This window comes from Diospyros lotus, chromosome 14, assembly GCF_014633365.1.
Source record: "Diospyros lotus cultivar Yz01 chromosome 14, ASM1463336v1, whole genome shotgun sequence".
NCBI lineage: Eukaryota > Viridiplantae > Streptophyta > Magnoliopsida > Ericales > Ebenaceae > Diospyros > Diospyros lotus.
Genome location: NC_068351.1, coordinates 33,506,462 through 33,525,046, shown reverse-complemented (window position 1 = coordinate 33,525,046; position 18,585 = coordinate 33,506,462). Strand labels below are relative to the sequence as shown.

The 18,585-nt window shown below is 35.5% G+C and overlaps 1 protein-coding gene across 1 annotated transcript; it reads left to right on the top strand.

Annotated features, from left to right (window-relative positions):
• Positions 1-2,152: 2,152 nt before the first annotated feature.
• On the top strand, positions 2,153-4,446 carry LOC127790501 (leucine-rich repeat receptor-like serine/threonine/tyrosine-protein kinase SOBIR1). Its single transcript, XM_052320045.1, has one exon. The coding sequence runs from the start codon at positions 2,201-2,203 to the stop codon at positions 4,172-4,174; it is 1,974 nt and encodes a 657-aa protein (XP_052176005.1). The 5' UTR covers positions 2,153-2,200; the 3' UTR covers positions 4,175-4,446.
• Positions 4,447-18,585: the final 14,139 nt, after the last annotated feature.

Genomic DNA, 18,585 nt, shown 5'->3' with positions numbered 1-18,585 from the left:
TATTTTTTTGATAACTTATTTTTCAATAAATTTTATAGATAATGAAAGGGTGGTCCGTGTCATGCATACATAAGGTGCTGTGCTTGGTGATTACAATATAAGTGAATTTTAATTAATGATATGGTAAGTGTTATGCGAGAAACATTAACTAATTTGGCTATATTGTCAATTAAAAAATATTTTTTTTAAAATTAAAATATAAAAAAATTAATTATTGATTTTATAAATTAACAAATAAGAAAAATAAAATTTTAATAATTTTTATTATTTTTTAGAAGGCAACTAAATTAGTTATCCACTAAGACCCACCAACTCTTGAGTCAGCCCTGTTTGTCATTGCCGATAACGAGACAAGGGAGGTGGGCAATGAAGGTTGTAGAGGATAGAGGAGAAGATATGGTAGGGACGAGGTTAGGGGGGTGACTATGGCAATGAGGAATTGAGAAAGAAGCTATGGTAGAGATGGTGAGTGGTAATAAGGTTGGGGTGGGTAGTTGTGACAATGAGGTTGAGGAGGTGGCTAGCAATGGTAGGCTAACAACGAGTGATTTTTGGAGATGGGTTATAGAGGATGAAAGGATGATTCGGATATTTGGGTTAATCGGGTGTTTGGCCAATGAAAGAAGGAAGGAATAAGGGAGTTTTTTTTTGGTGAAATGTCACTCAAGTGTTGGTTTAAAGCATCTACATAACATTATTAAACTTTAAAATTATTATTCAAACACACTTATGACACTTATATATTTTAATATATTATGTTTTATATAAAATTGATATAAATATATATGTATGAATGTCAAGTGTTACTAAGTAAATGTCTAAATAACAGTTTTACTAAGGGTGTGTTTGATTGGCTATTTTTTTCCATGGAAAATGGTTATTTTCTATCTAAATTCCAGCTTTTAGAGTGTTTGATTAGTCAAATTTTTCATAGAAAATATTTTCTCGCTTAGGGTCACGTGACCTCCCACTTTTGGTGGAAAATCAATTCCCGTGGGAGGGGCGAGAATTTCTTTTCCAGGTGAGCGTTAAGAAAGGATGGCCCTTACCTGCGAGTGAGCGAAGCAGAGAGAGAGAGCGGCGATGGCGGCGAGGGAGAGTCCACGTCGAAGCGCGTCATGGTGGCGAGGGCTGCAACGCCGTAGACGAAGTCATCGGCGCCGGACACGGTCACCATTCCAAAGAAGACGAGGAGGAGGATGAGCAGGAATCTGGCCCAGAAAACCATTTTGGGAGAGAGAAGAAGTGGGTTTGGGAGAAGAAATGGGTTAGGGAGAAGAAGTGGGTTTGGGAGGGAGGGGGGAGAGAGAGAGAGATGGGTACCGAAGATGGCAGCGGTGGGCCAGCCCCCTGCCCTTCGCTCTTGACCTCGTTCTCGCCGATCTCACTCTCTCTCGCTGCCTTAGCCTCGCCTCTCGCCCTTGATCTCGCTCTCATCGCCTCGATCCCGCTCTCACCGCTGCCTCTTTGACTATGTGTGTACATGTATTCTGTGTATATGGATGAAACAAGAAGTCAGTGGGATGTGGATGAAGCTCGATGACATGACAGGCTTTTGAGCACTGTAAGTGGTGATGGCTTCTGTTGTTGCTGTATGTTGACGATTATTTGTGTTTGTTTTTTATTTAAGGTTGCTTCGATTATTAGTATTGAGGATAAATTCCAGAGTTCTTTGTGATGCTCTGTTCCTCTAAAACAGAGCAATGGTTGCTGCAACCGACAATGGCGGCGATGATGGGTGCTGCAATTGGCAATGGCGACGGCGATGGGCGCTACAACTTGCTGGGTGTGTGTATGTATGGCAGTGATGGGATCTGCAACCGGCTTGCTGGGATCTGCAACTGGTTAAGGAGAAGAAGTGGTTTTCTAAATATTTTGTATGGTATATTTGATTTATTTGTAGGTAATTTCTAGTTAGAAAATTAAACTAATCAAACGCATTTAATTGATATTTTTCCTAAAATTTAATTCTAAGTAATTTAATTCCCTAGAATTGATTTTCTTTTTATCCAAATTTCGCATTTGCAATCAAATACACCTAATTGTTAAACACTTAATTATAGCATTTTGAAGGACACTCATACATTAATATATTGTAATTTGTGCGGTTGCTTCGTGTCATGCACATTCTTTTCCAGAGTCCACAATCCGCGTTGTATCCGCCTATATAAGCAACCAACCACTTCGAATTCCCGGCGCAATGGCCGGAACCACGCCCTTCTGCTCCGTCCTCACAGTCTTCTCGGTGATCATCCTTGCTCAGGCTAATAATCTCAGTCTTGACAATCCGGATCATGATGCTCTCTTAATTGTCCAAGAAGGCTTGGGAATGTCCAAGAGTCAACGCCTGGATGAGCAGAATCCATGTAACTGCGCCGGAGTTTTCTGCCGGAGGAGGAAGGGCTCAAACAACTCCTATGTTCTCCGAGTTAACAGGATTTTCTTGAAATCTCGGGAGCTCGCCGGGGTTCTGACTCCGGCAATTGGGCAGCTGTCCGAGCTCGAAGAGCTCTCTCTGCCTAACAACCGGCTTGTTGACCAGATCCCACCGGAAATAGCTTCCCGCCGGAAACTGGAAATTCTTAACCTCCGAGACAATGACTTGTCTGGGGAGGTTCCGGCAGGGGTACTGTCGTCGTTAGCACGCCTTCGAGTCCTCGACCTCTCTTCCAACAGATTTTCCGGGAATCTGAACTTCTTGAAGTACTCCCCCAATCTGGAAATACTTTCCCTTGCCAACAATAAGTTTTCCGGGAAAGTACCTTCATCGCTGCAAAGCCTGCAATCCTTTGTGAATCTCAGAGTGTTCAAAATCTCAGGGAATCCTTTGCTCAAGCTCGGAAGCTCGGTGCCGGTGCTGAATGAGGCCGGCCGATCCTCGTCTAAATTGACAGAAAGGAAGACGGTTCCAAAGCGTTTCATACGTGCTGAAAATTCCAGAACCAGAAGTCAAGCTGCTGCTGCAAAGGCGCCTTCCTCAAGTAAAGGCTCGAGTACTAACACTAGCACTACCCACGCTCCTGCACCAGCACCAGCACCAGCACCAGCAAGGGGACACAAGCACGGGAAAGGGGCAAAGAAGGCGGGTGTGTGCATTCTAGGATTCCTGGCCGGAGGATTATCAATGAGCGGAACCGGGTTTCTGTTATTAGTGTTCTTCAAAGTAATTGTGATTGTGGTTAGAGGTAGAAAGAGGGATTTGGGTCCAACAATCTTCAGCCCACTAATCAAGAAACCCGAAGATTTGGCATTCCTGGAGGAAGGAGGAGGACTGGCATCGCTGGAAGTCATTGGAAGAGGTGGATGTGGAGAAGTCTACAAGAAGGAGTTGCCTGGAAGCAATGGAATTGTGATAGCCATAAAGAAGATAGTTAAACCCTACTGGGATGCAACAGGGGATGCAACAGTGTTGACAGAGGAAGATTCTAGGGCTCCGAACAAGATGATTCGACAAATTAGATCTGAGATTCAGACTATGGGTCTGATACGACACAGGAACCTTTTACCTGTGCTAGCTCATGCGTTCCGGCCTGACTGCCATTTCCTGGTATACGAATTCATGAAGAATGGAAGCTTAAGGGGCATGCTGAAACAAGTTTCGGCAGGTACTAGAGAACTGGATTGGCTGGCTCGTCACAAGATAGCACTGGGAGTGGCAGCCGGGCTTGAGTATCTACACATGGACCATTCTCCTCGTATAATTCATAGAGATCTCAAGCCTGAAAACATCCTTTTGGATGACGCGATGGAAGCTCAAATTGCAGATTTCGGGTTTGCAAAGCTAGTGCCTGACGCAAATACTCAAGTGAGAAGTTCCTATGTCGTGGGAACTCTGGGATACATTGCCCCAGAGTACTATTCGACGCTGACGTTCACAGATAAGTGTGATATATACAGCTTTGGTGTGACGCTGGGGGTTCTGGTGATAGGAAAGTTTCCATCTGATGAATTCTTCCAACATACAGAAGAGGTGAGCTTGGTGAGGTGGATGAGAAATGTCATGACTTCTGGTGATCCAAAAAGAGCAATTGAGCCTAAGCTGATGGGCAATGGGTACGAGGAGCAGATGCTTCAGGTCCTCGAGATTGCTTGCTTTTGCACTCTTGAAGATCCTGAACAGAGGCCTAACAGCCAGGTGATTAAATGCATGTTGTCTCAGATCAAGCACGATTGAGTGTGCTACAAAATAGTGAATTAAGTATGAGGGAATGATTCGTGTGAGAAAGAAGCTTGTTATTTGTTTGCATCATGTGAGCCCAAGGTCGCGTTCAAAATCAAGTCAAGCTTCGGTTAGTTAGTTAGGTGAGCTGTAACGGTAACTCCCAATCTGTAATAGTAACTACCAATGTTCTAAGCTGTAAAGTCTGCCTCTATATATTATAAATAGAAGGCTTGATCATGCGATTAGTGCATCAGAAAAAAATAAGTGATACAGCAGAAAAAATCAATTTTAGTGTCGGAAAAATCCATCACTAAAAACATAAAATCCATCACTAAATTTTTAGTGACAGGTTTAGTGACGGGGTAATAAACCATCGCAAAAAAGGCATCACAAAATAATATAAATAATTAAACTAATACTAAACTAATTAATATAAAATAATCATTAAACTCAACCAACATAAAATAACTATTAAACTAAACTAACACAAAATAACTATAACTAAACTAACACAAAATAAAATAACTATTAAACTAAACTAACACAAAATAATTAAAACTAACACAAAATAATTAAAACTAAAACTAAATAACACAAAATAATTACCTCAATGACTTAAAAGAATGATGACAATAGCACTGAAGACAACGATAATGGCACTGAAGACAATAACAATGTTGAGAGGTAGCAGCTGCAAAAAAGAGAAAGGCAAAAAGGAAGAGAAAACTATGAGAGAGGGGGGAGAAATGGTGTGAGAAGGGGGAGGGAGGGGTAGAGGGCGTTCGGGAGTGGGGAAGGAGGGGGGAATCTTAAGGGGAAAAAAGCGACGGGACTTCCCAGTCGCGTCACAATTTTGTGACGGGATATGTCAGTCTCGTCGTAGAACTGCGACGGGATGAAGGGTCCCATCGCAGTTCAGCGACGGGCTGAGCATGTCGTCGTTGTTTTGCGACGAGATGCTTGATCTCGTTGCAAAACAGCGATGGGAGATCGTATCCATCAATGTTTTGAGACAGGACCGTTGTCCCCGTTGCAAATCAGAGACGAGATCACCTATCCCGTCGCAATTTTGTGATGGAAATTTCAACCCGTCACTAAAATATTTTAGCGATGGATTTCCATCACTAAACCCGTCACAAATTAGTGACGGGTGGATCCCCGTCATAAATTTATAATTTTCTTGTAGTGAGAGAGAAAAGTCTAGATTTAATAGCCTTTGTAATCTTTATGAGTGTGCTCGTGTGAAGCACTTGTGTATTGTTCATTCAAGAAAAGTGAAAGGATTGCTCTCGGTTGAAAGGTTGGACGTAAGATCATCAACACCATGATGATCTGATCTAGGATAATTTCTTGTCTCTTGTGAGTTTTTGTTTTTGTTCCTATTGTTTTATATCTATATTCTGTAATGTTTGTGTGTGCGAGTGTGCGTATGTGAGTTCTATTTGAGTGTTTCTTGTGTACAACATTAACAACTTGTTATCAAAGCTCAGTTATTCAATCAATAAAAATGTAATACCCCATATTTGTGAAAGGTCACCGTGTAATTTAAGTAAATTTAAAATACCGAAAAGTGGGTTTAAAAGTAAAATAAATCGCCAAATTAACTGGAGGGAGTACCCAGGGACTTAGATATCTCTAAAGAGAATGGTACATCAGTAACGAGCGTCCCGAGAAAAGAATTATGGCATCGAAAGAAATGAGATCGGGAACAGTTTTCGGTACAGCAAAAATATAGCTGCCGATTAGGTCGTAATACCGAATTGTTATAGACAATGTCCAAAAAATCAAAAAAGTGTGTCCAGGACTAGTATTTTATGTATAGGACAACCCTTAAGTAATTTTGGGTTGAAACGGGTGGATTTAAGGTCAAAACGATCAATCGGGCCTAAATGCAATTTTCTAAATTTGCCCGAGGGAGGTCAAAACGGTAATTTTTTGGAAGTTTTCAGAGAGAAATGAGAAGTACTAATCTTGAGGGTCTTAGTGATGGTGCTGGGAAGATCAGGGGCTTGAGGATAAGGACCAAAATGCAAAAGAAAATTTCAAGAGGGCCAAACTGTAATTTCTGAAAAATCTACTCAGAAATGACAGATCTGGCCGCGATTTGTGGCCGAAAAATTCAGAGATTTGCAGTTGTTCTTCGACAGGGCATGGCCAAGGTCGCGTAAGGGAGAAGCAACTGCCTCTGATTGATCGGAAAAATAGACGAATTTTGCTATAAATAGCCGAGTTTTGGTGAGGGTTTGCATCACAAATTTTACTTCGGATTTCTCACGTTTGGGAGCGAATCAGAGGTCTGGGATAAGGGGATTTTATTCTCTATGTATTGAGGATTATTTTTGGAGAATTTTTTGAAGTTTCATTAAGATTTGAAGGTGTTTTGAAGCTCATCGAAAAACGCAAAGTTTCGCCGGAGCTGGATTGTAAATCGTCCAATCGGGTTACTTTCGACGAGTTTTTCGGCCATATGAGGGTGCCATTGTGATCGACTTGAGGAGGGCTTCAAGGTGATGTCGTCGGATCAGCCATCGGAGCAGGTCGTCGGTCACCGTCGCCAGAAAAGATGATCGGAGGTATTTTTTGTATTTTTTAAATACTGAAAATATAGAAAATTTGAGAAAAAATAAAATTAAAGGAAATAAAATTCTGAAAAATATTTAGAAATTCAAGAAATAGGAATATTTTATTTTGATGAATTTTTATCTTGAAAATTTCTTGAGGAGATAATTATTTTGGATTTTTGAAAGTAAATGTAAATGGAAAATAAATATGAGGGCTTTTTATAAAATTCTGAAAAAACTCCAAAAGGATAAAGATTTATTTTATGAGTTTTGGTGATTTTTCTTGAAGTAGATTCGAAGGAAATCAATGAGAAATAAATTTTCTCAAGGAAAAGTAATTATGGAAATTTGAGAAAATAGGAGAAAAATCTGGAAAATCTCCAAACAATTCCAGAGGCTTATAAATATTTTTTTATGAATTATTATGGAGAAAAATTTGGAAACATGCTTGAATAGGTATTTATTTGGAATTATCGAGAGAAACATTGGAAGAAATTAGAGAAAAATAATGAGAAAATTGGGAAAATAGATATTGATTTCCCTTTGAATGCATACGATGTCTAGGGTATCGTTGAGGCTCAAGGTTGAGTTATAGTACGCTTGGCAGGAGAATCGAGGTAGTGCACAAGGATCGAGGCAATCTGAATACATTCGAGGTGAGTGGTTCTACCGGAAAAAAACTAGTTTGTGGCATGTGAATAGTTTACTGTGAGTTGTTCAATCCACATAAATTTCGTACATATTCAATTTCGTATGCACGTATTAAATTTCGTACGGTAAATTGCATACATGGAGATGTTGATTTTATGTCATACATGTTATGATTTTTGGCATTGGCATTGGCATGTTATGTGTTGCCCATGTGAGACGTGGGTTGTAATCCTGTGACGAAACCCTCGAGTGACTGCTCTCGGGATGCGTGCCGAGGATTAATGCTATGTGACCCATTTGGGAAGGGGCTGAGACGGATTTCACCCTACGGTACTCAAGTGGCGGGGCTGAGAGTGGACACCACCCCGATTGTTGGCTCAAGTGGCGGGGCTAAGAGTGGACACCACCCTAGGTTCCTATGAGCAATAGCATTAATATCGAGGTGTCGTTGACTCTGGGTATAGTGCTGATGTGATACTCTTGGGGCTAAGGTTGCGTTGGGTTTTGGAATGCTTTCGAGTAGGAACGTAATGCCTAACAATGATAATAGGGTGATTCCAGGTTTCATATATCGAGGTTGTCCCTCTTAAGCAGGACTGTGGTTGCCAATGGGTCGATGTAGTCGTGTCGCCTTAGAGAGATTGCATTTTCCCCGGTTAGGGCTAAGTGCTATGTGGGATTCTCTTAGGCTGGGTCATGTCGGAATTTGTTGATTTTATATATGATTTTGCATATATTCATGAAAATATTTTTGAACTCTCACTTAGATAATTCAACATCTAACTTGGACTATATCCCTGGAATATTCAAACGTTCAAGGTGAAAGTAGTGGTGCCAAGAGAAAGGATGTCGTCGAGATGTAGCTGCCATGTTTAGTTTTCGTAGGTTTTTGTCTATGATCACGATGTTAAGAGGTTATGTAATATTTTGATATTTTCATGTGAAATATCGATTCGGTTATTTAATTGTAAAAGGAATTGGTCGGTTATATATCATCGAGGTTTCGATCTTGCTTCGCTGATGTGATTGATAATACCTGTCTTAGTCTATTAATTTTTAAATTTTGATATGCTGAGAAGGTATAATTGGGATTGTCGGGAAATGATTATGATGAGGATATGTATATCGAGAGACTCATGTTGTGTGTATGATGTTGAAAAAAAAAAAATATTCTCGAAATCTCGAGTTAATGCATGCTTAGGAAAAGTGGGGCGTTACAAAAAACATGAACCAACATGTAAGGGTCATAATAAAAAATTCTGATCAATGGAAATGGCGTCAACCTCATCTGCAATAAGGTATGATATTGGGAAATTTAATGGACATAATGAATTTGGATTATAGAAAATGAAAATGCAAGCTTTGCTTGGAAATCTTGGATTGGAGGAAGCACTCGAATGAGAGACCAAGATGCCTACCGTTTATACCACAGAAAGAAAGAAATAAATAAGTAAGAAGGCCTACAATACCCCAATATTGAGTTTAGGAGATAAAGTGCTACGAGAGGTGTCTAAGATGAAGATTGTAGCAGAGATTTGGCTTAAGTTAGAAAGCTTATACATGATTAAATCTCTCTCAAGTAGCTTGTATTTAAGGGCTGAGTTCTTTACATTTAAGATGAATGAATGGCAGAAACTACAAAAGCATATTGGTGAATTCAATAAGTTGTGCTTGGATTTTGAAAAGATAAAGGTAAAGTATGATGATGAGGACAAAACTCTAGTATTACTTCACTCTTTACCTAGATCTTATAAAATTTTTGTGGATATATATATTAAAGCATGGTAGATATACTTTATCTTTTAATGATGTTATAGGTGCTTTAAACTCAAAAGAACTACATAATAAGGTGGAAGGAAAGAGCACATTAGGAGATGCACTCTCTATCAAGATAAGGTCAGACAAGAGAGATCCGAGAGGGGCGAATAGATTGAGGTCTACATCAAAGGAATGACAAGAAAGTGATAAAGTGTTGCTACTGCCGTGAGGAAGGATATATCAAGAAGAATTGTCCAAAGAGAAAGAAAGAGTTATAAGAAAGAGGTAACTCTAAAAATGTTTCTTCTATCTATGAATTTGGATATGATAGTTCAGATGCTTTGATTGTTTCAAAAAAAGTTGAAAATGAGATATGGATTATGGATTTAGAATGTTTATATCATATGACACCTCAAAGGCACTAGTTTCTAAACTATCAGGCTATAGTTGGAGGGAAGGTTTGCTAGGAAATGACCATGAATGTAGAGTAATGGGAATAAGAGATATAAAGTTAAAATTGCATGACACTAATGGCTGCACTCTCACCCTGCAATTAAAACACAATAATTTTTTTTTTTTATTTAGGTGAGAGATTTATATTCGTCAGTGTATGAGTGTAGTTGTAGTCCAAATTTAAATTTATACTTTTTGGATGAGTCCAAGTCGTCCATTGAGTGATTTTATGGCAAAAGAAAAAAAATGTCACGCACACGCATTTAGATGAATTGGTAACAAGATTTTTTTATGATTTTTTTTAGATAACAGATACTAGGAAATAAAATAAGGCAGAAATTGAAATAAATGCTTAATGTGGGGATATGAAATTGAATAGCACTTGAGTTAAGACAATTTCAGCACCAACCCGTTAATTTCCAATTTTTAGTAGAAAAGATTAGCAACATTAATTTAATTTCAGATATGAGGGTTTGTTATTAAATGCAATTAGAGATAATGATAGTTCTAGTTTAAACAATCCCCATACATGATATGCGGGATTCTAATTTAAGCAACTATCATAAATCCAATTGCAATTAATACACAAAACAACTAAATTAATCATCCGGGTTTGGGTATGATAGTGTTTTCAGTTTTAGTAACTCTCATACATGGCATGAAAGCTCTAAGTTAGGCTTACGCTCCAATCCAAACCTAGTGATTTTTCAATAATTATTACACACCCATATTGAAATTTAAATTAATGTCACTCATTTTAAGCGCAGTTTTCTTTGGGAATCATTGGCATTGGACACTGTCCTTACCTTAACCCAAGATTGGATTTAGCTACTCATCTCTATTTAAAAGTTAATTGACAGGAATTTAAATGGCGTAATTTAAATAACAGAATTTAAATGACAGGAATTAAAATAGCAGAAATTAACTGGCCATTTAGGCGGTGGATAATAAAATGATAGGAATTAAAATTGCAGAAATTTAAAGGCAGCAATTAACTGGCCATTTAGGCGGTGAATAATAAAATAACAATAAAGGACATCAGAATTCAAGAGAAGAAAGAAAGAAAATAAAATTACAAGAGAAAATAGTAGAGAAAATAAGAGAGAACAAAAACAATTCTCAAAGAGAGAATTCTAAGGAAACAACTAAAGTTTGATTCAAGAATAATAATTACACTTACAAGTGCAATCAAATGAGCTATTTATAGCCCACAAGATGCAATATAAACTATACAATTTCAATTATTCAACTAGACATAATTATATCTAATGGGCACTCGCACACTTAAAGTTAAATGGATTTTAGCTATAATACACACTTAAAATTAAATGAATTTTAACTAAATACACACCTAAAGTTAAATGGATTTTAATAAAAAAAACACACATAATAAATCACTCATAAAATAAATATTTAAAAATAAAAAAAATAAATAAATTTCTACAATTGGGTTTTTGGTCTTCATTAGGATTAAAAAAATGCTTGGCCTTCTCCAAATGATATCTTCCATGGGCTTGCTAAGTTAGGCCTTAAACATGTGTTGGGCCTTGGGCCTTTAATTTAATGGGCATGTGTTGGGTTTTAATTCTTCATGGGTTGGGTTTGAATTTTTTATTCTTCAATCCAATTTGAGTCTCCAAGCCCACCTTCTTCATGCCTGCAAACAAGCAATTGAGTGTTATTAATAGATTATATATTATATATATATGTATTATGCATGGCACATATATATATTAAATTAGATTATATATATATCACATGTACGCATGTATTGATGTATATGTATTATATATATTTATATATGTATTATTATTATTATTTTTAAATTTTACTTTAGAATTTCATTTCATTCATTTTTCAATTTAAACTTGCACATAACCATAAAATATGTATTAATATCTAATTTAAGCCAATTTTAAGATCAAAAGAAAGGTGTATTTATAACAGAATTTTTAACAAAATTAACCACTAATCAACTAACACCTGTGAGACATGTACCAAACTTAAAGATTATATCTATTGTAGATAAAAATGGTTATTCCTATAGAAGAGATGATGGAGTTCTTAAAGTGTCTAGGAGGTCTCTTATTTGCATGAATGCAAATCTGTAGAATGGAATCTATATTCTACAAGCTTTCACTTTATGTGGTGAATCTGTAGTGGTAGAAAACAAAATCTATGAACAATCGAGACTATGGCAAATTCCAGAACCAGAAGTCAAGTTGCTGTTGCAAAGGCGCCTTCCTCAAATCACGGCTCGAGTACTAACAGTAGCACTACCATTCCTTCTGTACTAACACTAGCACTACCATTCCTTCTATTTTCAACAAAAAATCAACCTCTGTTGATATAATGAATACCCTTAGTTATCCTAAACTTTTTGCTTCAACATTATGATACAATATGAACTTCAATTAGTTATTGCTGGAAAATTGTTGTCCATATTCACAAGCTTTCCAAATATGACACTATTCAAGGGAACTAAGGTGCCTTCCTCAAATCACGGCTTGAGTACTAACAGTAGCACTACTATTCCTTCTGTTTTCAACAAAAAATCAACCTCGTTGATATAGTGAATACCCTTAGTTATCCTAAATTTTTTGCTTCAACATTATGATACAATATGAACTTCAGTGAATTATTACTGGAAAATTGTTGTCCATATTCACGAGCTTTCCAATTACGACACTATACAAGGGAACAAAATGAAACAGCACGAGTATTACACAAACACAAGGCCTTGCCATGTAACCTGCATACTGTTTTAGTAGTATAACTGAAGTAATTCACAAAAGTTCTAATATCAACAAACGATCAAACCTTTTCAACAATCCATATTCATAAATTCATTCTGCCAACACCATAAATTAACATAACAGAATTCGGTAAAACTTGTATCATGTCATGATGTCATCTAAGCTTTATCATCTTTGTTAGCCTCTTTCACTATCATTTGAAATCAAAATAAAATGAATGCAACAACTAATAATGAATCACTTAAGGATTGCAGCTTACTCAACGTAATTGGGTAACAGAATTATAACATTATAATGAAGGAGACACGTTAATTTGACCTATAAGGCGCACAAAACCCTAAATTAGGATTTAAGATTTAGTCTCTTTCTCTTCCATAAACATCGAGAACCATCGAATAGCTCGAGAAGGAAAATTATTCAGTCTTTGATTCATTTATAGTGATCAACCGCAAAAGCAATTGTTGCCAGAAACAGGTGCAAAAAGGGCAGAAAACAAACGAATTTATTTGATGATGTGAAATTGTCCATCAATGGGAGATAGAACAATTGGTGTAGAGAGAAATGAAGTCGAAAGAAAATGATCGAAGTATCAATTGTATGAAACAAAACCTACGGCGCTTGAGCAGGAGGGCCTTGAAAGTTCCCTTAGTGAACAAGCCAGAGGCATTCTTGGAGGTGTTTCCAAATTCGATCGTTATTTTTTTTCAGTAACCGACAATACATAAAACAGAAAAATAACGATACACAAACAATGGTAAGACATATTTGGAACACAGTACAAGCAATCAAGAAAAGTTAACACAAACTAGATTCAAACGTTAGAGCTCCATATCCTGGAGACCAAAAAGCCTAGAACTTACAAAAAAACTATCGAATACATTTAGAAAAAAAGGGTCAAATATGAACCAAAGCCAACTCTTGCAATAACTGGAAAAACTAGATAATGGAAGAGTAATGCTTGGGGTCCTCACTGATGACATTTCATCAATGATGTGACGTCGCCTATTTGGAGGATGTACTAGGCAGAGTAATGCTATCAGTGATTACCCCTAACATTATTCACAATGGAAAGACAATAGCAGAGCGCAATTTGAATTACGTGCTCTAGCTGGGACTCTGCAAATTCGACCATTATTATTGTGATTATAATAATAATTAGTTGGGTGTGTAAGTAAAAAATATTTTAAATAATAGTTATTTTAAATAAGAAATAACTATTGTGCCTATAAGTTGTATGTATTATATTTATTTTATGGCTTAAAGCACTTATATCCGTTCATATATTCACCTTATTCTCAGTCACATTACTAAAAAATAAGGGTTATTTGAATCTAAAAGTAAAATATGATAAATAAATCTTATTTTAAAATAAGATAATTATTACTTATTCTATAACCTTATTGCATAACTGCATAGATTGAAAACCTCGTTATGAAAACTTAAGGGTTATTTTCTTACAAATCGAGATCGTGGTATCTCATCTTCTTAACCTCCTACTCGATTTCTCTTACTAGTTCTTAGATGACATTTGGCTCATCAGAAACCTTACCATTATCATTCTCATCTTTTCTTTTTTTCTTGAAGACGTAATGTGCAATATTAGAAGAGAATGAGAACGGCTTCCAATTCAACTTAGCTTCGATCGATAGATCATTTGTGTTCGGAACCCTAACGCCATAGGACTTGGGTTGAGAGGGGTCAAAACATGATGATATCAACAATAAGAAAAAAAAAAAGAAGAAAAAAGGATTGAGAGTGGTAAAACACTCACAAAGGCATGAAAGATGGAGAAGAGATATAGGGTAATCAGGCCCAGCCCTGAATCGAGGCAGTCAGTGTGATCACCCTGGGCCCATTATTCAGGAGGGCCTAAAATGTTTTTAGTAAGTATTATATTATATTATTATGTTGGGTGGACTTCATCAGACTTGAAGTCTGCTTAGTGCACTGCTGGGCGGACTTTAAGTCCGCTGAAGGCCAACGAACTTCAAGTCCTCCCGCCTTCAGCGGACTTCAAGTCCGCTTAGTGCTGGACAGATTCTTCGACTTCAAGTCCACTGATCTAAGATTCTAAGCATCCTTGTGAACTTTCTGTGGAGGGTGAGCTGGGCGGACTCTTCAACTTTAAGTCCGCTGATCTAAGATTCTAAGCATCCTTGTGGACTTTCTATAGAAGAGGATTTCCCAAAGGGGGTTTCTCAAATTCCAGGTTATGTTGTTCTTTGTTTATTCTTTGAAGTATTAAAATTGTATTGATTTTCCTTATATTGTTTCTGTTTCAAGTAACAATGCTTAGTAAGAAACACTCATAAGTCAAAAAAAAAAAAAAAAAAGAAGAAGAAAAAGATAGAAAGAAGAATTAACTCAATCTCAAAAGGGTGCTCTGGATAAATTTTTTCAAAACAAAACAAATAGTTCACTTGATAACTCAACTGAAGATTTAGTCAATGAATTTGAGCAGCAAAATCATGTTGAAGAATTTGTAGGAATTGATAATGATTTAATCAATGAATCTGAACAACAAAATCATGTGGAAGAATTGGTAGGAACTGAGAATGATTTTAATGCACAGGTAGGTGACTTAGGTGGAGATGAACATGTTGAGAATGAAGATTTTGATCATCTTTGTAATAATGAAGACACTGAACCTGAGGGTGTAGAATTAAGTTTTCCTTTAAACATTTTTTATCCTAGAATTTGGGATAATCTAAATGAAAAAATGAGAGCTTTACTTGGGGAAAAAGGTCCTGCAAGAGATAATAATATCAAATTTCCTAGGGACGAAAACTTTACACATTTTTCCTCGACTTATTACATGAGAAAGTTGCCAAATGGAGAGACTCATGACAGAAAATGACTAGTATACTCAAAGGAATTGGATAAGGTATTTTGTTTTTGCTGTAAGTTGTTTAAGATAATGTGCTGTAGAACCCAATTAGCAAACGAAGGACTTAGAGATTGGAAACATCTTAGTGAGAGGCTTAAATAACATGAAAACAACATTGAACACATAACTAACATGAGTTCTTGGGTTGAATTACATAACAGATTGAAAAAAATTGAAACAATTGATAAAGGCATACAAGAACAAATTAGGAGAGAGAAGAAATACTGGAAACATGTTTTGATAAGAATAACTTCTGTTGTAAAATGTCTTGCTAAAAATAATATTGCATTTTGTGGAACAAAAGAGAGAATTTATAAAGAAAATCATGGTAATTTTTTAGGTATATTGGAAATGGTTGCAGAATTTGATCCAATAATAAGAGAAAATTTTCGACGAATTCAAAATGATGAGATTCACTATCACTATCTAAGCCATATTCAAAATGAGCTGATAGCTTTGCTGGCTTCAAAAGTCAAAAGTACAATCATTGAAAAAATCAAACAAGCAAAATATTTTTTAGTGATACTTGATTGCACTCCTGATTCAAGTCATAAGGAACAAATGACTTTGATAATATGGTCTGTGGATGTGTCAATGAGTCCAGTGAAAATGGAAGAGTACTTTTTAGAGTTTTTAATTGTAAAAGATACATCAGGATTATGACTTTTTAATGAATTGCAATCTGTCCTAGAGTCCCTTGGTCTTAAAATTGATGATGTTAAAGGACAAGGTTATGATAATGGCTCTAATGTGAAAGGAAAACATCAAGGTGTACAAAGAAGATTACTTGAAATAAATCATAGAGCTTTGTTCATGCCATGTGGTTGTCATTCTCTTAATTTAACACTATGTGATATGACAAACTTTTGTGTGAAAGCGAAATCCTTTTTTGGGGTGGTTCAACGCATTTATTGTGTTTTTGCTAATTCTACAAAGCGTTGGAAGATTTTACAAGATCACGTAGATGGTTTAACTCTCAAAACATTGTCAACTACACGTTGGGAAAGTTGTGTAGAGAGTGTTAAAGCAATAAGATCCCAAGCTGCTCAAATAAAAGAAGATTTATTTAAAGTAGTAGAAACTAATGAAGATGCTAAAACAAAAAGTGAAGCTGAAAGTTTAGCAACACATGAATTAGAAAATTTTGAGTTTTTATTAGGCATGATTATTTGGCATGATATTTTGTTGAAAATTAACTTAGTTAGCAAAAAGTTACAATCTAAAGATATGTGCATTGATGCTGCTTTAAAAAATTTGGAAGGGCTCATTTTTTTTTTTTTTTTTGAGAATTATAGAGAAAATAGATTTGCATCTGGTATGATTGAAGCTAAAACTATTACTTGTGATATGGGGATTAAACTTGAATTTCCTAAAAAATGTCAAAGTTATAAAAAGAAACAATTTGATGAGAATGCCAATAATGAGACAGTACAATCAGTTGAAGAATCATTTAGAGTCAATTATTTCATCTGTGTAGTGGATATGGCTCTTTTTTCATTAAGGAGTAGATTTGAACAAATGCAAGCATATGATGGTATTTTTGGGTTCTTCTTTAATTCAAAGAAGTTAACTTCATTGGGTGATGAGGAATTGGAAAATTGTTGTGTGAAGCTTGAAACTACTTTAAGAAATGGTGAGTCTTTTGATGTTGATGCAAGTGATTTGTTTTCAGAGTTACAGGTGCTGCAATATCATTTACCATCAACAATAAACACAACACTTGAAATTGTAGAGTTTGTAAAAGATATTGACTGTTTTCCAAATGTTTTGATTGCCTATAGAATACTATTGATTGTACCTGTGATTGTAGCATCTGCAGAAAGAAGCTTTTCTAAATTAAAATTATTGAAATCTTATTTGAGGTCTACCATGTCACAAGAAAGGCTAAATGGGCTAGCAATATTATCCATTGAAAATGAGACATTAGAAAAGCTTGAATTTGAAAGCATCATTAAGGATTTTGCTTCTCAAAATGCAAGAAAAATATCAATTAAATAATACTTTTTTAGTTGTGATTTTGTTGTTTTTCACGTTATCTTGCAAATGGTGATGATATTTTACCGGTTGCTAAGGATGCAAAGAGATTTCAAGTAAGCTGCTGTTGTTTGCTTTGGCTATTAAGGAAGAAAATACATTTTTGTTTTACTGGTTGCTGAGGATGCAAAGAGATTCAAGTAGGCTGCTGCAGTTTGCTTTGGTTATTGAGGATGTAAAGACATTTTTGTTTTGCTAGTTGCTAATGCTAAGAATGCAAAAGGATTCCAAATAGATTGATATTGTTTTGCTTCAGCTATTCAGCATGTAAAGATTTTTTTTTTTTTTTTTGTTGGATGAAAAAGAATTTATTTTGCTGGATGAAAAAGAACTTATTAAATTGTTATAAGTATTCATCTTGTTTATATATTGTAGGCTTTTATTCTAAATTTTAATATATTGAAGTTTGAATTGACACAATTTATTTGGTTGGAATGTTAAATTTGTAGTTAATTTGAAGAGGTTAGATCTCGATTGAAAAATAAGAGTGAGTTCATCACTAAATTTAAATATATATATGGGGACCTAATTTTTACTTTTGCCCTGGACTCTAAAAAATTCAGGACTGACATTGAGGGTAATGAGGCTTCCATTATCGATAAAGGTGGTCTAAACCTTATCGACGATGGGACTTGTTGCCAATTTATATTTTTACAATTTATATATTATATTTATATATGGTATATATTTAGTTTATATTTTTTTGTTAAAAATATAACTGTATATATAATATTTATTTAGGTTACATAGCATTTTTAATCTAAGGTGACATGATAAATTAGTATTTAATGGTTTTATTAAAGAAAAAATAATGGTGGCCCAAAATTGAAATAAAATAAAAGTTAAATACTATAATTAATAAAATTAAAAGTTTAATCCAAATTTATAATTTGCTAAAAGTTCAAATTTTTGGAGATGATAGCATTTTGTTTATCAAATCATAGTTTGATCAACTAAATAGTCTTTCTAGATAAATAAAAAAAAAAAACCATTTTAGATGAATCTAATCGACTAATATATATCATTTGGTCAATTAAACAATCATTGATCATCCTTACTCGGGCTATTAGAAGACTTTCGTCAACCAAAGACTAGTCTTTGGTCGACTAAGGTTTGGTATTAGAAACTATTAATAGTTTACTATCCAATATTGGTCGACTAATCTTTTACATTGGTGAAACAAATTGGTTCCTAAAACTTTTTGGAGTAGTTCAAAGTATTCTTGTAACATCCCGAAAATTTGAGAAATAAATAATGATTAATAATTTTGGCATTTGATGTCATTTTAGAGTATTAGAGAAATTAAGAGAAAATATTTACTTA